Consider the following 18,169-nt stretch of genomic DNA (forward strand, 5'->3'; position numbering starts at 1 on the left):
AATACAAACAGTTAAATATGAGCTTATTATTTCAGAGAAACCATTATTGTCAATGAATCTGAAACCCCGTTCCTCCTTGTTTTAAACATGTTTACTTTTATCGATGGAGTTTATTTGTTGTGGAGTCTGTGAAATTTAGTTTACTGTTTTAATGATGTGGTTTTGTATATGCATGTATACTCTTTCCATTAGTCCACGCTTTGAAAGTTAAATTGTCCTATTTGCAGAATTCGAACTGATACCCGCAGTTGGTTGGTTGCATATCGAGAAAATTCGTTGATAATCCAGACAGCGAATCTTTCGTATAATTACGGTGTGGGTGCGTGTGTTTGTGTTTGTATCCGTGTGTGTGTGCGTGCGTAAAATTGTAGGTATGCCTTAGACAGCAGATCCAAAGAGTCACATTTTGTTATACTCAGGGAATAAAAATAATATTCGGACCATTAATACATTAATATAATTCATATTTTGAAATTCAAACACTATGTCAACACACTGTTGCGGCGTCACAAATCAGCCGTGTATTGTTATTTTATTGTTAGATTCCACGTTGTCACATACAAACACATATTTTAGGCACTTGAAATGATAAATTGATACTTACAATTTCTTTCTCCTCGAAGCTGATGTATTTTGTGGTACGGGGTTTGTACCTCAGCGGAAGTCCGTCCAGTTTGTCTTCGAGCAGACGACATTTTTCAACCCGACTCCACTGGGGTCGAAATAGCGGTCTTGGGTTTGTGGTCTCAACTTCCGATAGTGTCTCTTTCTGGAGGAATGGTAGAAAAACTCGTGCCGTGGCTAAGATCCCAACGTTATATACTATATCTTGGCTTGATCCGGTCTCCATTCGAGTTGATTTTTGTGAAGTAGATGGCCGGGACGCCGGGATTGTCACATGACCTGGCAAGAACACCACTGCCGTAGCTACGACCCCTTCGTAATATGCGATGAAGGGGAGTCTCGCCAGATACCGTGGGTTTGAAGGAGCGCTCACCAAAGATTCGACCTCACTTGGGACCATTGTGGCTAACATTGCTTGGTTGTAGGCTACAGACAGATTGTGTTCACGCTTGAGATACAGCCAGGTTCAGAAGACTTGAGAGTTGCTCCTCCAGAAAGTCTATATAATCAAGCTCCAATGTACGTGCCATGGACAGGAACTCTTCGTTGTATGTCATAGATGCACTTTCCATACTTTTGAATCCGACTAGGGGCACATGTCGTAATGGCTGAGGCTTTAGTTGTGCATTAACTGGCATTAATACACGTGCAGAGGCAGCCCTTCGTTCGTAAATCGCGACATACGAGCATCTCAGGAGTCCTGCTTTCATTCCGTTGCTTTGAGTCAGGGCATATGCTTGTTCTACAGCTCCTGGTAAGAATATCTGAGTTGTGGCAACCATCCCGTCGTAAAAGGCAACAAATGGTCCTACATTCTTTCTTGAGTTTGCGACGAAGGGGAGTCCTTTCTTGTGTCCAGCGAGATACCGTGGGTTTGCGGGAGGGCGTACCAGAGATTCGACCTCAAGTGGGCCCATTGTGACAACCATCGCTTGGTTGTAGGCTGCAGATAGACTGTGTTCACGCTTGAGTAGAGCCAGGTTCAGAAGGCTTGAGACTTGGTCCTCCAGAAAGTCAGTATAATCAAGCACCAATGTACGTGCCATGGACAGGAACTCTTCGTTGCATAGACTGCATAGACTTTCCATATTCTTGAATCCTTGCAGCTGCACGTGTCGTAACGGCTGAGGCTTCAGGTGTTGTACAATACCTGGCATGATTGCAGTTGTCCTGGCTGCGCTCCTTTGGTTGAATGTTACATGGAGACTTTCCAGTTCTTCCCGATTCCATGCGTTGGTTGACTTCAGATTCACCATTCCTGGTAAGAATATTACGGCGTTGGATACGATGCCATCGAAAAATGCGACAAACGAACTTTCCGGAGCCTTACTCCCAAACTTGAGTGAAGGCAATGTCTTGGTTTCGACGATTTCAATCTTCATCGTGAGATGCGAGAGAGAACGTCTTGTTGGCAGAAAGACCGCATCAACAATGGCGTGACGTCACAAACGTCTCCAAGTGTGGTCCATCTCGTATCAATCCCGTCACACGAGGTTGTAAATGTTGTTCATAAATGTGGCTTTGGAACATCAACGAATTTACGCCCTAGATACTGTCACGAAAATTTCGTTACTATGTACACGAAGCATTATCATCAATGTTATGTTCTAAGGTAGTAAAAGTTTCATAAAGCGAGAAGTGTATGACCGCATAAAGCTATGACGTCACAATGCAATACGCCGCAATCGCTGGCTTGCAATGACGTCATTTCACAAGCTACGCTCTCCAATCCGAGTCCCATGCTAAGTCATCACTTGTCGGTGTATGCTCGAGCTAATCTAATTGTTTGACACATTCCTGATTCTGCGCTCTATCAGTGAATGAATAAGGCCCGGCTGACCGCCCGAGACGGGCTAGATTTCTGAAGGACGGTCTAAATTTACAGCTAGCTAGTCCGATGGTCTGGTAAAAAATTTAGACCCATACATCTGAGTAAATTCACAATATCTGTCTTTATACAGTTTTACTGTGTATTTTATATTATTGCGATGGGGGAACGGTTTCCCAAGAAACTTATGATAGCTTTCCATTCCCAGTTTCCCAACGATTGTCTCAGTTACTAACACCAATGAAAACGTGATACCTGCCAATTTCATGATAAAAAAACTGCGCCCACCCTTATGAAGGGACTCAGCTCATATCGGCTATTGAACAGGCACCCAGAATCCCATCGAAAGGCGTAGAGTCGACTCACGGGAACTCGTGTCCCGCTGCAAGGCTTGCTCAGGTGGTTTGCTCGTGTTTTTAGTCACTGGTTGCCTGGTGTTGACTGTTCGATACACGCTGCCATGATATTGGTGGGGAATCTCCGACTCTTGTGCAATGTCTTAATATGGGAGTGAGCGAGTTGGTATGGTTTTACGCTGCTTAATCAATATTCCAGCAATATCACGTCGGGGGACACCAGAAATGGGCTTTACACATTGTACCCATATGGAGATTTGAACCCAGGCCTTCGTCGTGACGAGCGAACGCTTTAAACACTAGGCTACCCCCACCACCCGTCTTAATGGACGAGCAAAGATATGTCTTTCAAACATGTTCGTCTATTGTTGATTATTACTGAAAAAGGGGCGGTGGCGATCCTCGCCCATGACTACAAGCGGACTGTTTCAACTTGGCTCCGTCAGTTGGGTTTAATACACTTCACACATTATTTCAGCTTAATGTGGGAACAGGGTGTTGCAGGTCCTCTTGATACAGGAAGTTCTGACAAACCAAGGTTTAAAATCAACACGAATTTGAGATTGGAACAAATGAGTTGGGTTTGCATACCATAATTTATGGCAAGGGGGTGTGAAGCATGTACACTGTGAATGACTCCCACCCCCTATAAAATGTACGTACTGACGTAAAAAGTAAGTGAACACACACACACACACACACACAATGACCCCCTTCCCATAAACCCACGAAATGAAGCTGACGAACCTGGAAACCTCAGGGCGAACTAGAATTTGTATCAGTCGAGACTGGAACTTGGGTCTTAGAGGTGTAACCATGCAGAACAAACACTGCACATAAGATACTGTTTTACCATATTCATTAGAAGAAAACGACTGTTGACATATACAGGTATGTTTGGACAAATTTGCTCACTTGCCATCTAGTTTATAGCCTTGTTATTTTCTGTCCCGTTGTTCTCAAGATTCTAATCACTATACAGTACAACCAGAAATTATTGAGACTTTAAAGATTGTAATTTTTATTTTTTTTTCACTCATTACTCACGTATTAAATGTGAATATTAGTAGAACATAACTCCAGATTCAAAGACAGGTGAACAGTTAATATTTTGTCAAGTCACCATGGGCAGCAATGCAGGCTTCAATGCGGCGGGGCATACTACTGATCAAAGAAGTTAGAAAGACGTGGTCCATGCTGTCCCAATATCGGACCACCTCTTCTTTCATTTCAGCAATATTTGTCAGATTTTTCTTATTGACACATTCCTTCATAAGTCCCCAAACATTTTCTATTGGATTTAGGTCAGGGCTATAGCTTGGCCAATCTAATAATGTCATATTTTGGGTCCGAAACCAGGCCTGTGAATGCTTTGAACGATGTTTTTTGGGTCGTTGTCCTGCTGGAAAATCCAAAAATGTCCATAGAACACGTGAGCAGATGGAAGTAAATGTCCCTCGAGAATATCTGTGTACCGCTCACTGTTCATATTCCCTTCAAATACACAGAGGGGCGTTGCCCCTAACACAGATATGCCACCCCACACGTTAAATTTCGGACTGTACTTTGGGCGCTGATACAAAGGTTTTTCAGTTTGTTTGGTCCAGAATTTCAGTGTATTAGGAAACAGCCACACAGAACTTCCATCTGAGAAAATCACATTGTCCCAGTTAAAATTTCTATGCTGTAAGCACCAGTTCAACCTTCGCTCCTTTTGTTCAGGTTTCATGATCGGTGATGGAATTCCTCGACTTTTCTGCCAACCCATTGCATGCAGCTCGGTTCTAATTGTCTCCTTACACACAGCCACAGTTCCTCTATTAATCATATCCAGCCTTAAGTTTTCTAAACTCCCTCGTTTGTTTTTAGAAACAAGAATACCAAGCTGCCTCCTGTCATCGACAGTCAATTTTCTGGGCCTACCTGCGCCTCCCTGGTGCTCAATGATGCCATATCCATTTGCAATATTTTTCAAAACACGATAAACAGTGGACAAAGGGATGCCTGTTCTACTTGAAATCACTTTAGCTGATCTGATGTCCTTGTTATAATACTCTAAAATCAACTTCCTCTTCTCTAAATCATCCATACTGAGGATCACTGAAAATGTCGTCTGCTAGCAAGTAAACAAAGGGGGATAACTCTTCACAAACTAATGAAAAAGGATTACCGGAGTTCTCTCTTGAATGAAACCAAGCACTTGATAGCTAGTCAAGGTTGTTTTTACTAGAAATCCAATTAAACATATTCCTAAAATTCTCAATAATTTCTGGTCATACTATAACAGTTAGCCCAGAGATAACAAACCCAAAATGTTGCAAATAGTAGTTTCAAGCATCAAAATTAGTAGTTTGACCAAAAAATTAGTAGTCAACTAAATGATGGATTCTGAGAAAGATAATAATTATCAGCATTACCTTTCGTCTTGTCTGTTTTTGGCGAAAACGTATTTAATCAACAAAAATATAAGTTTTTGGGTCTATATATCCGAATTTTAACGAATTCGTAGAATTTCTCATGTAATCGTATTGCCGTAGTTTCAGGCTAAAATTCGTAGGGACTACGATAAAATCGTAGAGCTTGGCATCTGTGGTCAGCCCATGAATAATCATTGCATATCATTCTGCTTAAAGTATTAAGCTTGATCCCTTGATGTTCCTCATACACTGAACTAACAGTTGATCTTGCATCAGCACCAGTTGGGCTGTATGTTAGGAGTCCACAGCCCTTGTAGATGAGAGCACAACGAAAACAGGAAGGCAAGGACTGAGTAGTAAGTTTATTGAACACCTTGATGTCAGGTGAGTGTGAGACAAGTGTGAGATCAAACAAAGAATGAATGTGAAGGTGTGCATGTAAAGAGTAGTGATGTGTTGAGATGTCACACAGGGGCAGATCAAGAGGTTTAGGTGGGGACTGAGAACTAGTAAGTGAGTATAGTTTGACATCACTTTTAGCAATATTCCAGCAATATAACGGCAGGGACACCAGAAATGGGCTTCACACATTGTACCAACGTGGGGAATTGAACCCGGGTCTTAAGCATGACGAACAGCTACTTTAACAATTAGGCTACCCCACAAAGCCCTGAGAACTAGTAGAGGCATATGAAAATATATTTGGGAGTAAAAAATAATTATGATTTCATTACTTTTACAGACCTTCTTGCATAGTGACAAGAAATTTTAGAAACTCTGAGGATAGCAACACCCTGACAGTCCAATAAACTAAAAGGACGCCACCGTGAAATATCCTTGATCTGTCTGTTGTGTTTGTGAGATGTACAGATGTATTGAAAGTGATGACAGAGATAACTCATGAAATAAGTACAAAGTGCAAGATTTAGTTGAAATCAGTCAACATAAACAATGGCATTATCACGATGATATATATTATATAATTTCTTACAAGCTGACAAGCATGCACCATGAATGAAGAGCCTGGAACCAAACTCTAGTGAACGAGTGCATTTTGTTTTACACCACCACAGTCAGCAATATTGCAGCTACATCAAGGAAGTTGAGCAACAGACCATCTATTGTTACAAAAGTCCAACAATCAGCCAGGTCACATATAACCCTGATTTTTAATCATTCGTATATGGGGTATAGAGGACCTTCACCATAAGTCTCATCTGATGCACAGTTCACTGCGACGTTGGACACTAATGATGCTAACCAAGTGAAACATCAGATGCACCAACTTCTGATGGTCACAAAGGCAATATTTCAATTCTACCACCATCACTATTGAAGCAAACAATCTTATTCATAAAGTCTTATGACATCAACTAGAAACAGTGTTCTTCTGACGTTTGTTGAATTGAAACTACAACCTAAACCTGCCAATGTCATTATGAGCCATACGAGACACCAAATACAGAGAACATGATAAATAATGTACATACAATCGAAAGACATGAACAAATCTCAGAAACCTCTACTCTCCATCCAAAACCTTGAGTGTTTTCGGTTTCCCGACGAAGCCGTCTTTTTTCTCAAATTGCACAATAGCTTTCACAAGCTGGTGTAAACTTATGCAACTTGCATACATTTGTTGCATCTAATGATAACGAAGTTATTATCTTCATTGAAAATCCTTTGAAATTGATTTACAGAAACCATTTTTCTCTGGCTGATGAATTGTGCATATTTTAGTATTGACATGACAATGAGCACATGAATGCAAAACAGAAAAATCCCAACCATATTGCAAACATAATGATCAACCAATCTGTTCATGAACAGCAATATCACACACAAAATAGCACTTGAGACAGCACTTAGGTCAATAAACAGCACTAAATGGTTAGGACACTCAGTTCATCAAATCATACTGAAAGGCAAAATGATACTTATAAGAGTAAATGCTCTCAGTTCACATGCCTAGTTACAGTAAATGTATTGCTAACCATTGACTTTCAGTTTCCTTGTCCTTGTCATTACATGAACAAATAGACATGTTTGATTTTCTTCACGCAGTGTTGGGCTTTGAAACTGAAATGTCCACAAACCAAATATTCTTCAATAAAATATAACATTTTAGTTTATACAGCAAATGCAATTACTACAAAAATGACATTGACAAAAGTAATGCATTTACCACATGTTATCAAAACACCAGCCCACCAGTATATATCCTCTCCCAGCATTTGGTGTGATGTGTCAATAAACTCCACATCAGAATAGCAATCAGGGAAGATGTATAACCTGATTTATTTTGTCTCTGCAGTTAGCATTTCACATAGTGCAGAAATATGATTCACTGTTTGCCAGTCTGTATTTAGCTTCATGATAGGTCTTGATACAAGCTGAAGACCTCATGTACGATGTACCATGAAGTAAAACGCTTGCTCTATTTCCCAAAAGATGCATTAATACAAAAAGAATTCATGCAGGAATCACTTCATGGCATCCATGAGTAAAAATGTAGTCCCTTAATGGTGGAGACAGTTCTGTGTTCGATAAAATACTGTCTGCTTCCTGAAATCACGAGCCTCCTCCAACTTGACTTATCAGTGTGTCGCACAGGTCTGTCAGCTCCGCTATTTCCCTGCCCTGAAACAAGTGAATACATGAACTGGGATGACATTCAGCACTGTTTAGGGGCTGAACAGGAAGAGGGGGGTGACATTTATAGGCTGAAACATTGGCAGTTGGTTTCAGATCAGGAGGGGAGACATTTATAGGCTGAAACATTTGCAGTTGGTTTCAGATCAGGAAGAGGGGGATGACATTTATAGGCTGAAACATGAGCAGTCAGGTTCAGATCAGGAAGAGGGGGGATGACATTTATAGGCTGAAACATGAGCAGTCAGGTTCAGATCAGGAAGAGGGGGATGACATTCAAGGGCTGAAACATGAGCAGTCAGGTTCAGATCAGGAAGAGTGGGATGACATTTATAGGCTGAAACATGAGCAGTCAGGTTCAGATCAGGAAGAGGGGGATGACATTTATAGGCTGAAACATGAGCAGTCAGGTTCAGATCAGGAAGAGGGGGATGACATTTATAGGCTGAAACATTGGCAGTTGGTTTCAGATCAGGAGGGGAGACATTTATAGGCTGAAACATTGGCAGTTGGTTTCAGATCAGGAAGAGGGGGATGACATTTATAGGCTGAAACATTGGCAGTTGGTTTCAGATCAGGAAGAGGGGGATGACATTTATAGGCTGAAACATGAGCAGTCAGGTTCAGATCAGGAAGAGGGGGATGACATTTATAGGCTGAAACATTGGCAGTTGGTTTCAGATCAGGAGGGGAGACATTTATAGGCTGAAACATTGGCAGTTGGTTTCAGATCAGGAAGAGGGGGATGACATTTATAGGCTGAAACATTGGCAGTTGGTTTCAGATCAGGAAGAGGGGGATGACATTTATAGGCTGAAACATGAGCAGTCAGGTTCAGATCAGGAAGAGGGGGATGACATTTATAGGCTGAAACATTGGCAGTTGGTTTCAGATCAGGAGGGGAGACATTTATAGGCTGAAACATTGGCAGTTGGTTTCAGATCAGGAAGAGGGGGATGACATTTATAGGCTGAAACATTGGCAGTTGGTTTCAGATCAGGAAGAGGGGGATGACATTTATAGGCTGAAACATGAGCAGTCAGGTTCAGATCAGGAAGAGGGGGATGACATTTATAGGCTGAAACATTGGCAGTTGGTTTCAGATCAGGAGGGGAGACAATTAGGGGCTGAAACCTTGGCAGTCAGGTTACTATCAGGAGGGGAGACATTTAGGGGCTGAAACATTGGCAGTTAGGTTCATATCAGGAGGGGAGACATTTAGGGGCTGAAACATTGGCAGTCGGGTTCATATCAGGAGGGGAGACATTTAGGGGCTGAAACATTGGCAGTCAGGTTCATATCAGGAGGGAGACATTTAGGGGCTGAAACACTGGCATTCAGGTTCATATCAGGAGGGAGACATTTAGGGGCTGAAACACTGGCATTCAGGTTCATATCAGGAGGGAGACATTTAGGGGCTGAAACATTGGCAGTTGGGTTCATATCAGGAGGGAGACATTTAGGGGCTGAAACATTGGCAGTTGGGTTCATATCAGGAGGGGAGACATTTAGGGCCTGACTCCAGGCTGAATACTAGCCTCTGAACACTTCTGTACAAATCAATGTATGAAGCTTTCATGGACCTCTCTATTGTAATTAATGTGGTAGGCATGTGATTAGAGGATGACAAAAGTGTATGAGGGAAACTGCAAAAGCCAGAATTTTTACTTAAGGTGGAAATATCACAAGGATGTGAAGAAATGTGGCTGAGTAAAAATATATTACCTTCTGCTCCAGTGTTTTCTCCAGACCTTGTGAATGAAGTACACTCTTCTTGAGAGCGGCCTGTAGTTTGATGTTCTCAGCATTGCTACTTGACTTCTCTTTCTCTCTCTCTTCACGGGCTCTGCAAAAATACATTGTACATTATAATGATGCCCAATTTCAACATGAGAGGAAAGTGAAAAAATAAAAAATGAGTACACTGATGCTGGTTTTAGGAACAGTTCAGAAACATTTGAGAATCACCACATTACCAGTGCAAGGAATAAGGGATTATATGGTGAAAGCTTTGAGCCATGAGTGAAGGACTTACAGTATTTCTTCACCATTAACAAGTAATCCTTTATTCCTCACAACTTCAGTCTTCACAATACATCATTCATTGTCAATGCCATTTTAAGAAAGAACATTAACAAAAACATATGACATGTCAACACAAGGGGAAACATCAGACCTGTTGTTAAAATGATACTATCAGTTAGTATTTTGTTTTTAATGGCTTAAAATGTTTAAAGTACATCACATAAAACACTGATGTAGGGTATTTTAACCTAAATACTAATGATTCTTTGATTTATTAAAGTATGTCCTCAAAGCACCAAAACCTGTAAAAAAACATGTCATTGTCACTTCAACCTGTCATTCACACATAAAATTTCGAACCCTAAAACATTCTATATATTTAACTGTGTCAGAGACAGTCATACAAAGCCTTGATCATTTTCTACAATACTGAATGTAGTAAAAGACTCACTTTGATGAAAATGAAGACTGAAAGATTTAAGAGAGGGAGTGATTGAGGTTGGTTTAATGCTGCTAAGAACATTTAGACCACAACATTTCAGCTGGTGGCAGACTTGCCTACCCCCTTTTAAAGAAAATAGTAAGATCAGCTAAAAAAATAGTAAGGCAGGTGGATTTGATAGTAAGGCATGTTAATGTCAAGAAATAAAGGGAAAACATAGCTGGTTAAAATCTTAATAAAGTGTTTAATAGTCAAATGTGGTGCCGATCTAATTAACATTTTTTAAAGTCTTTCACTTTGAAATAAACTTGACCAGCACTGTAAGATGTAAAGACTATTTATTTATAATGTTTATGATGCGACTTCTGTTTTTCAGTACTTTAAGTACCGTAAATAGCATGGGCATGCCTATATCTAGTATTCAACCATTAATTTGAAGAAGTCGTAAAGAATTTCAGTATGATCGTAAGGTCGTAATTTAGCACTAAAAATAGAAAGCCTTACGCTAAAATCGTAAGGATAGGCAAGTCTGTGGTGGGGACAGGTTGGGCTGGACAAAGTGATATAATATAGACTGGAGACGTTTACTACTTGTGTGAAATAAACAATCCAGGGCATTGTGCTGACAGACATAGAACCATAATAAAGAACAAAGCGGTGACACGAACTGTTTTATCTTCGTCTCCGCTTGAGTTTTCAGCTTGTTCATTGCTTCATCCTGCTGTTGCATCTTCGCAATGAGCGACTTGTTAGTCTTCTTCAATGTCTCTTCATTCTAACAAACAGCAAGAATTATCTCCTTTTGGAAAACAGTGTAATAAATAACCTTAAAAATTCACAGGATATTTTCACATTATACTTCATTTGCATGCAAAAAAGGAGACTCCATGAAATTAGCAGTGCAATATATCTCCCAGATTGGAGAATTTGAAGATCTGCACTATGTGTAACTTTACCCTGAAGTGATTCAGTACGATTGTTATTTTAAGTACTATATCAGGAAAACAACACACATTGTAAACGTGGATAGTATCAAACCCATGACTTCCACAGAAGTGAATGCCTTTACCACTAGGCTACCTCACTTCCTTGTTTATAACACTACCATGTAACAACACACTTCGGAGAAAATACATATACATGATGGCGTGGATGACAAGTGAGCTGTTTTGTGATTGGTTAATGTACTTTGACAGACAGATTTGGTCACATGGACTTAAAGTGATTTTGCTTCTCGACAACGCAAGTCACAAGTGTGCTTAGGTAACTTTGCGAAATGTGACCAAATACCACATCTCATATTCAACCGATGGATGCAGGAATAATCCGGACATTCAAGGCATACTACAATAGATCGCCTGTTAGACATTACCTCACCTGTGCTGAGGAAGGACGTGATCAGACACGTCGGATCAACATGCGGATGTCACTCGGTCACACTTTTTGCTATGACTATAGATTATTGTTGTGCTTGCTAATCATTGTTGTATAAGCTTTAAATTAAATGCTTATTTGTTTTATCCAGATTCGTGTCTTTTTTGTAATAGTAAGCGAAGCAACTCTTGCTTGAACTTGGGTCTTGATTCAGTAGTCCGGACGATTCGCAATCCGGACGAATTTGCTGAGAAACGCAACCGTCCGGATTAACGAGGCTTCACTGTACATAATCTGAACAGCAGTCACAGCATGTTTACCTTTCTGTAATCTTCTAGCACTGACTTAACCTTCTCATACCGACGATGCAGATCGGCAAAGGACTTCTCCACTGACTGTAGGTCCTCTATTGCCTGTAGAAAGAAATATTAACAGTTACGAAAGGTGTTAAGATTGTACCATACTACTACCAAAGTCACAAAGAACACAGATCCCTTCACTGACTGCCCCTTGCAAAGAGAACTGACTACAGAAAGTTACTGTTGAGTAAATGGAATCTCTACATCTTATCTCAAGAATATTTTTCATTTTTATCAGAGCCATCCACAACAATCTGGTGACAATGTTGTCAATCCCACATGAAAACTTCTAACTGAATGTTAAAAGCAGAACACTAATGGAATGCTTTACACATTGTACCCATGTGGGGAATTACATCCAGGTCTTCAGTTTGATGTGTGAATGTTCCAATGACTAAGTCACCAAGTTTGCTAAAAACAGATTTCCTAGCATTACTACTTTACTCTATATTGTCAGAATGATTCCATTTCAGTATTGAGTGAGTGAGTTTAGTTTTACGCCACACTCAGCAATATTCCAGCTATATGGCGGCAGTCTGTAAATAATCGAGTCTGGACCAGACAAACCAGTGATCAACAGCATGAGCATCGATCTGCACAATTGGGAACCGATGACATGTGTCAACCAAGTCAGCTAGCCTGACCACCCGATCCCGTTAGTCGCCTATTACGACAAGCATAGTCGTATTTTGTGGCAAGCATGGGTTGCTGAAGACCCATTCTATCCCGGATCTTCACAGGTCCTTCATATCAGTATGGAGAGACACACAGCAGTGTTTCAATATCAATCAAGTTACTACTGTTGTCTGATATAGACACATTTTTCTCAATTTAGTTGACTCAAGAATATGCTCCTTGGAGACTATCCTGCTTTGAATCAAGAAAAATCATAAGTACTGACATCAACTGTAATATTTCAGTTATACTGTAAGACATATGGTGTGGGACAACTTCCTTCAGTGACCTCTTACTGTAAGTGCTTAAACCTAATGTGACAAGGCTCTATTACCTGATTTCTTTCACTCTTTAATTTGTTTTTGGATTCTTTAGATTCGCAGGAATTCTTTTCCTTTTCATCTGAAAGTAATATCACACAAAGAACTTAATGAAAATTCCACATCAGTAACAGGTGTTGATTCTGTCTTTGAAATATATTTGTCAAAAGAATGAGTACAGTTTTATGCCATTTTCAGCAATATTCAAGCCTTGACTAGGCATGGGACAACAATGGGATCATTGTGGAAAAAAATCAAGAACAAATTAAAACAAGCTTGCTCCAGGATTTACTGCAAACTAAACAAACATATTTGCAGATGTTGGTTGTCCTTGTAAATAATAAATACAATTTTTACAAACCTGGAGAGGTTATGAATTCTTTGAAGAAAAGTCCTCCTTGGGGTACATATAAGCATTAAAATGTCCATTTTAAAAGCCTACGACAGTTGTAACAATATTTCAATAAAATATTTTACCAAACAAAAAACTCGTTATGTGTGGTGAGACCACCCCTACAGGGCCCCGTAGAGGGCCCCTACAGCCAAGAGCAGGTAACTCTGGCTGTGTACCTCGTACACTCACTTTTCATGCTGAACGTGTCAGACAGAATGAGGGGAGGGTAAGGTGACGTACTTTGGGAGGACTTTTCTTCAAAGAATTCATAACCTCTCCAGGTTTGTAAAATTCTTTTCAGAAGAAGAAGTCCTCCAGGGTACATATAAGCATAAAACAGACTCCCAACGATGTTGAGTCGGGAGTGGTATTCTGTCTGCCTAATATACCCCCCCTAGTTCAGTCGAAGGCACAGCGGCAAGACACAGAGAGAGAAAGTACACTCACCTAGTCACCTGACCGCTGATGTCAATCAGGCGGGAAGCAAGCTGAGGGGAAAAGGAGCCTAGCCGATAGGCTATTGGTGGAATTTATAGAAGGCGGACGCAAGTCCCACCCCCAACCATCAAAATGGGAGGGAAAGTATGGGCGAGTCCAATATATATCCTCAGCAACCCAAACCAGCGCGTGGTGCAGGGATGAACACAGTGACTGTGAAGCGAGTGATAATCGCTACATACGGTAAAACCACCACCAATGTGATACCACCACCCGATAAAATTGAGGAATTTATTAACACCTACACCATGAGAAAAGCAAACGTGATTTCTAAGGCTCATTCGGCTAGAGAATCCGCGACACTGCCCACTGGTGAGAACTGTCTACAAACCGAGCACGCTCCCGTGAGTGTTTGTCCAGCTGATAGTGGCGGATGAAGAGCGTACTCGGGTCGGCTCCAGATAGCCGCTGAGCAGATCTCCTCAATGGGCAGTGCCAGCGGGCGTATGCTTTTGATGTCGCCACTTCCCTAATCGAATGAGCCTTTAAACCCTGAGGGATGGTTAATCCTTTGTAAGAGTAACTCAAACAAATGGCAGAGACAAGCCACCCAGATATGGTCTGCTTGTTCACGGAAGACCAGCCTTGCCACCGCCATAACAACAGAACAGCTGCTTATCTTTCCTGATAGCAGCCGTTCGCTTGATATATAAGCCTTGAGAGTCTTCACGGACATCTAAGACGTGAGCACGCGAAGAGAGGTACCGGACGATGGAGGCTGAGTGAAAGCTGGCAGTTCGATAGATAGCGCCGCTATATGAAAGGCCCCTGCGACCTTAGGACGGTAGGAGTCTGGCAACCGAATACTGACTCTGTCTTTGTGAAAGACAGTCAGAGCAGGATCCGCTGACATCGCATGGATATCACCTACCCGCCTGCCAGACGTTACCGCCACAAGAAAGGCAGCCTTCCAACTTAACAGCTGGAGTGAAAGAGACGACAGATCGTGAAAGAGAGGACCGGACATCCAATCAAGAACGATTGACAAGTCCCACCGGACTAATCTAACCGGACAGTCGGACGGATTCTGTCCACGCTTCGCTAAAAAGCGCTAATGCAGAGAGGGTGCTGCCCCCAAGAGAGCAACCGTCGGCAAGGGATATGGAAGGCAGAGATTGCCGTGGAGTAGCCCCGGATAGTAGACGCAGCGGCTAAACCGGCTTCTAACCGAGACTGCAAGAACTCCAGTACTTCAATTACAGTTGAAGAAAAGGGATCAAGAATCCCTCTGCCGATTAACATTCAGCGCCGCATAACAGGCCCCATCTATCCTCGCACTGAACGTTTATCGAATCCTCCGCTGGCCAGAATTGTGGCTGCAACTGGTGCAGGAATTCCGCTTCGCGTGGAGGCGTATTCCGGACAGAGGCCAGGCCACCCACTGAATCCTGGGATTGGGGTCGTGCGGCCCGTTCTGGGATAGTAAGTCCGGTCGAAAAGGGTAATAGTACAGGAGGCTGAGCCAGAAACCTGAGTAGTACCGAAACCAGCTTTGAGCCGACCAAAGGGTGCAAGGAGCACAAGAAGTCGAGCTGGTTGGGTGGCAAGCTGCAAGAGGACTTTGGGAATCAGGGGTAGTGGGGGGAACGCCCACAGAACCCTGTCCGTCCAATCGAGCTGAAAGCGTCTTGCGGCGATGGCTCGGATCCGGTATCCGAGCAAAACACCGGAATCTGGTTCGTCCCCCAGATGCAAACAGATCCACCTGAACGATTCAACAACTGGGAGATAGCCCCGGAATATCCCCCGATGGAGCATCCACTGTAGTGGGGCCAGGATACGACGAGAGTGCATCTGCTCGAACGCTGTCCGCCCTGGGAGATAAACAGGCATTACCTCGTGATGTCGAACTGGTCGCACCAGAGCAGAAACTGCCATGCCTCCTGCAGAAGAGACGGGAAACCTGTACCGCCTCTGCTTCAGGATGTGGTCATTGCCGCCTGGTTGTCCATCTCGAAGACGGACCACACGGCCTTGAACCTGCTCCCCGAAGTCGCTCGAACACCAACCTGACTGCTCTCAATTCCTAGCACATTGATGTGCAGTTGCGCCTCGCTCTGTGACCACAGGCCTGAGACCGACAGGGCGCCCAGCACGCCCCCCCACCCTGTGAGGGAAGCGTCCGTCTGAATTGAGAGATCTGGCGATGGGATGTCCAAAGGGAGCCCCTTGGATAAATTCCCTGCCAGTGTCCACCACCGTAAATGAGGAATTAGCCACCCTGGAGTGTGGAGAATCAACTCGTAACTCCTGGGTGTGGACCCACATTCGAAGCTAGAACCTGCTGAATGGGTCGCATCCTCAACCAAGGCCGCCAAACGATGTCCACCGTTGCCGCCATGTTGCCTAGCAACTGGAGCCAAGTCCGAAGCTGAGGCCCTGGGGAACTCGAGAAATTGTAACACAACTCTCTGGACTTTGGTGACGCGGTCCGGAGACAGGGAGACTATCCCTCGCGCTGTCTCGAATCTCGCTCCCAAGAACACCAGATCCTGGGTGGGAACCAGTTCTGATTTCTTGAGGTTGATAATCCAGCCCAACTTGGTGAGAATACTCAACACAGCAAGTGTCGCATAGCTTCGACTCAAGTGAGTGGCAAGCGCCACGAAGGAGCCAATCGTCTAGGTGCGGGTGACAGCACCTGCCCTGTGACCTGGCTACCTGAGCTGGAATTAGCATGAGTTTGGTGAACACCCTGGGCTGTGGAAATGCCAAGGGGAGTACCGAACTGATAGCACCTCCGGGTCGAAGGAAAACCTTAGGTATTTCCCGAACTCGGGTGCATAGGGACATGGAAGTACGCTGCGTCTTTTGAGGTCGATTGACGCGGAGCCAATCTCCCTTCTCCACAGACTAAATCATCGAACGCAGTGTCCATCTTGAAGGATGGTACCTCTAACATGTCGTTCAGACCTTTGAGGTTTAGAATAGGTCTGAACCCTCCGTCCTTTTTGGTGACAAGGAAATAAGTTGAGTAAAACCCAACATTTCTTGTCCCACAGGAACCACTCTATGGCTGCCTTGTCCAGCAAACCACTGGACCTCGCACATCGAGCACTTCCGCCTTCTCTAGGGCAGCGGCACTGGAGTGCAACGGATCCCCGGAGAAGGGGGTGGGTCTCGCCCACTGTGGCATGTGGCCTTCCCTGAGTGTGGACAGGACCCAGGGATTGACGCGGACTTTTTCCCATTCCGACAGGAAGAGGGAAAGTCGACACCACCACAGGGATATGTGGCAGGAGACATTGAATACCTGACTTTGGCAGTAATTCACTGCTTGGTCTGGTACCAACAAGGGCTCGGAGGAATTATAGCTGGGAAGCCGGGCTGACTTCCCTTCCTCTGAAAAGGCTGGTGGGCGCCGTGGTCTTGCCCCTTGCCCCTGCTGCCTCTGCCCTTACCCTCCGCGACTGCAAGGGCTGGAGCCCATTTAACAGATTCCTTCGCGCGGCAGAAGGATATCGCGGAGGAGACAACCGGGGGCATGAAACGAGACGTGTGAGGCTGTTCCAGCAAGGGCTTAGAGTCCTTGAAGGTTGAGACAGCCTCCGCGGCCTCCCGGACTACTGTAGCTGCCCCGGGAACAGGGTAGAACCCATCCGGAATGGCAGCCAGCAGAGCCTGTTATGCGTGGCAGGCGAATACCTCGCCGAAAGAAAGCCACAAGCGACGGAGGCCCATCACCGCCGACATCATTTGGCAAGCCGACGCACCTGGATAGAATCGCCGCCAGATGTGACTGTACCTCCGTTAATTGCTTAGCCAAGGTGAGGGAGATCGAATCTTCCACCACCCCACCCACATCCAGTAGCTGCCTCTGCAACACCGAGATGGAATGAATGGATTGTCACTTTGAGGCATTGAACCCATTGCGGTATTGCTCTTCAAAGGATCGATAGGCGGATTTAAGCTGCCAGCTGTTAGTCGCGGAACGGGCGAAGCCGGCGATCTTGCTTGGCTGAAGCCATAGAATTACCTCGACGAACCCCCCAGGGCGACGGATGCGTAAACACAATCGTCAACCACTGGGGGATTGTAGAGGCAAGCCTCCCCCATGAGGTACCGACGGTCAAGTTCTGGCAAATCGAACCTGGACCTGGTACCACAGAGGAGGGGGTTGATTACTTCAGACAAGACTGAGGGTAATATACGCAGCCTTGTGTCCCCCACCTTGGTGGGAGCAAAAGCCTCCCCTGGGAGGCGAA

The 18,169-nt window shown here is 43.7% G+C and overlaps 1 protein-coding gene across 1 annotated transcript in view; it reads right to left on the minus strand.

Moving 5' to 3' along the window:
* Window positions 1-5,574: 5,574 nt before the first annotated feature.
* The window catches only part of LOC124292027 (transforming acidic coiled-coil-containing protein 2-like), a 31,055-nt gene continuing 18,460 nt past the window's right edge, over window positions 5,575-18,169 (minus strand). Inside the window, 5 exon segments of the mRNA XM_046729099.1 lie at window positions 5,575-7,865; window positions 9,603-9,723; window positions 11,013-11,119; window positions 12,039-12,131; window positions 13,087-13,154. Coding sequence (XP_046585055.1) covers window positions 7,797-7,865; window positions 9,603-9,723; window positions 11,013-11,119; window positions 12,039-12,131; window positions 13,087-13,154 — 458 coding nt within the window. The 3' untranslated portion in view covers window positions 5,575-7,796.

Source organism: Haliotis rubra, unplaced genomic scaffold, assembly GCF_003918875.1.
Source record: "Haliotis rubra isolate DU_JTF1 unplaced genomic scaffold, ASM391887v1 Scf505, whole genome shotgun sequence".
Taxonomy (NCBI): domain Eukaryota; kingdom Metazoa; phylum Mollusca; class Gastropoda; order Lepetellida; family Haliotidae; genus Haliotis; species Haliotis rubra.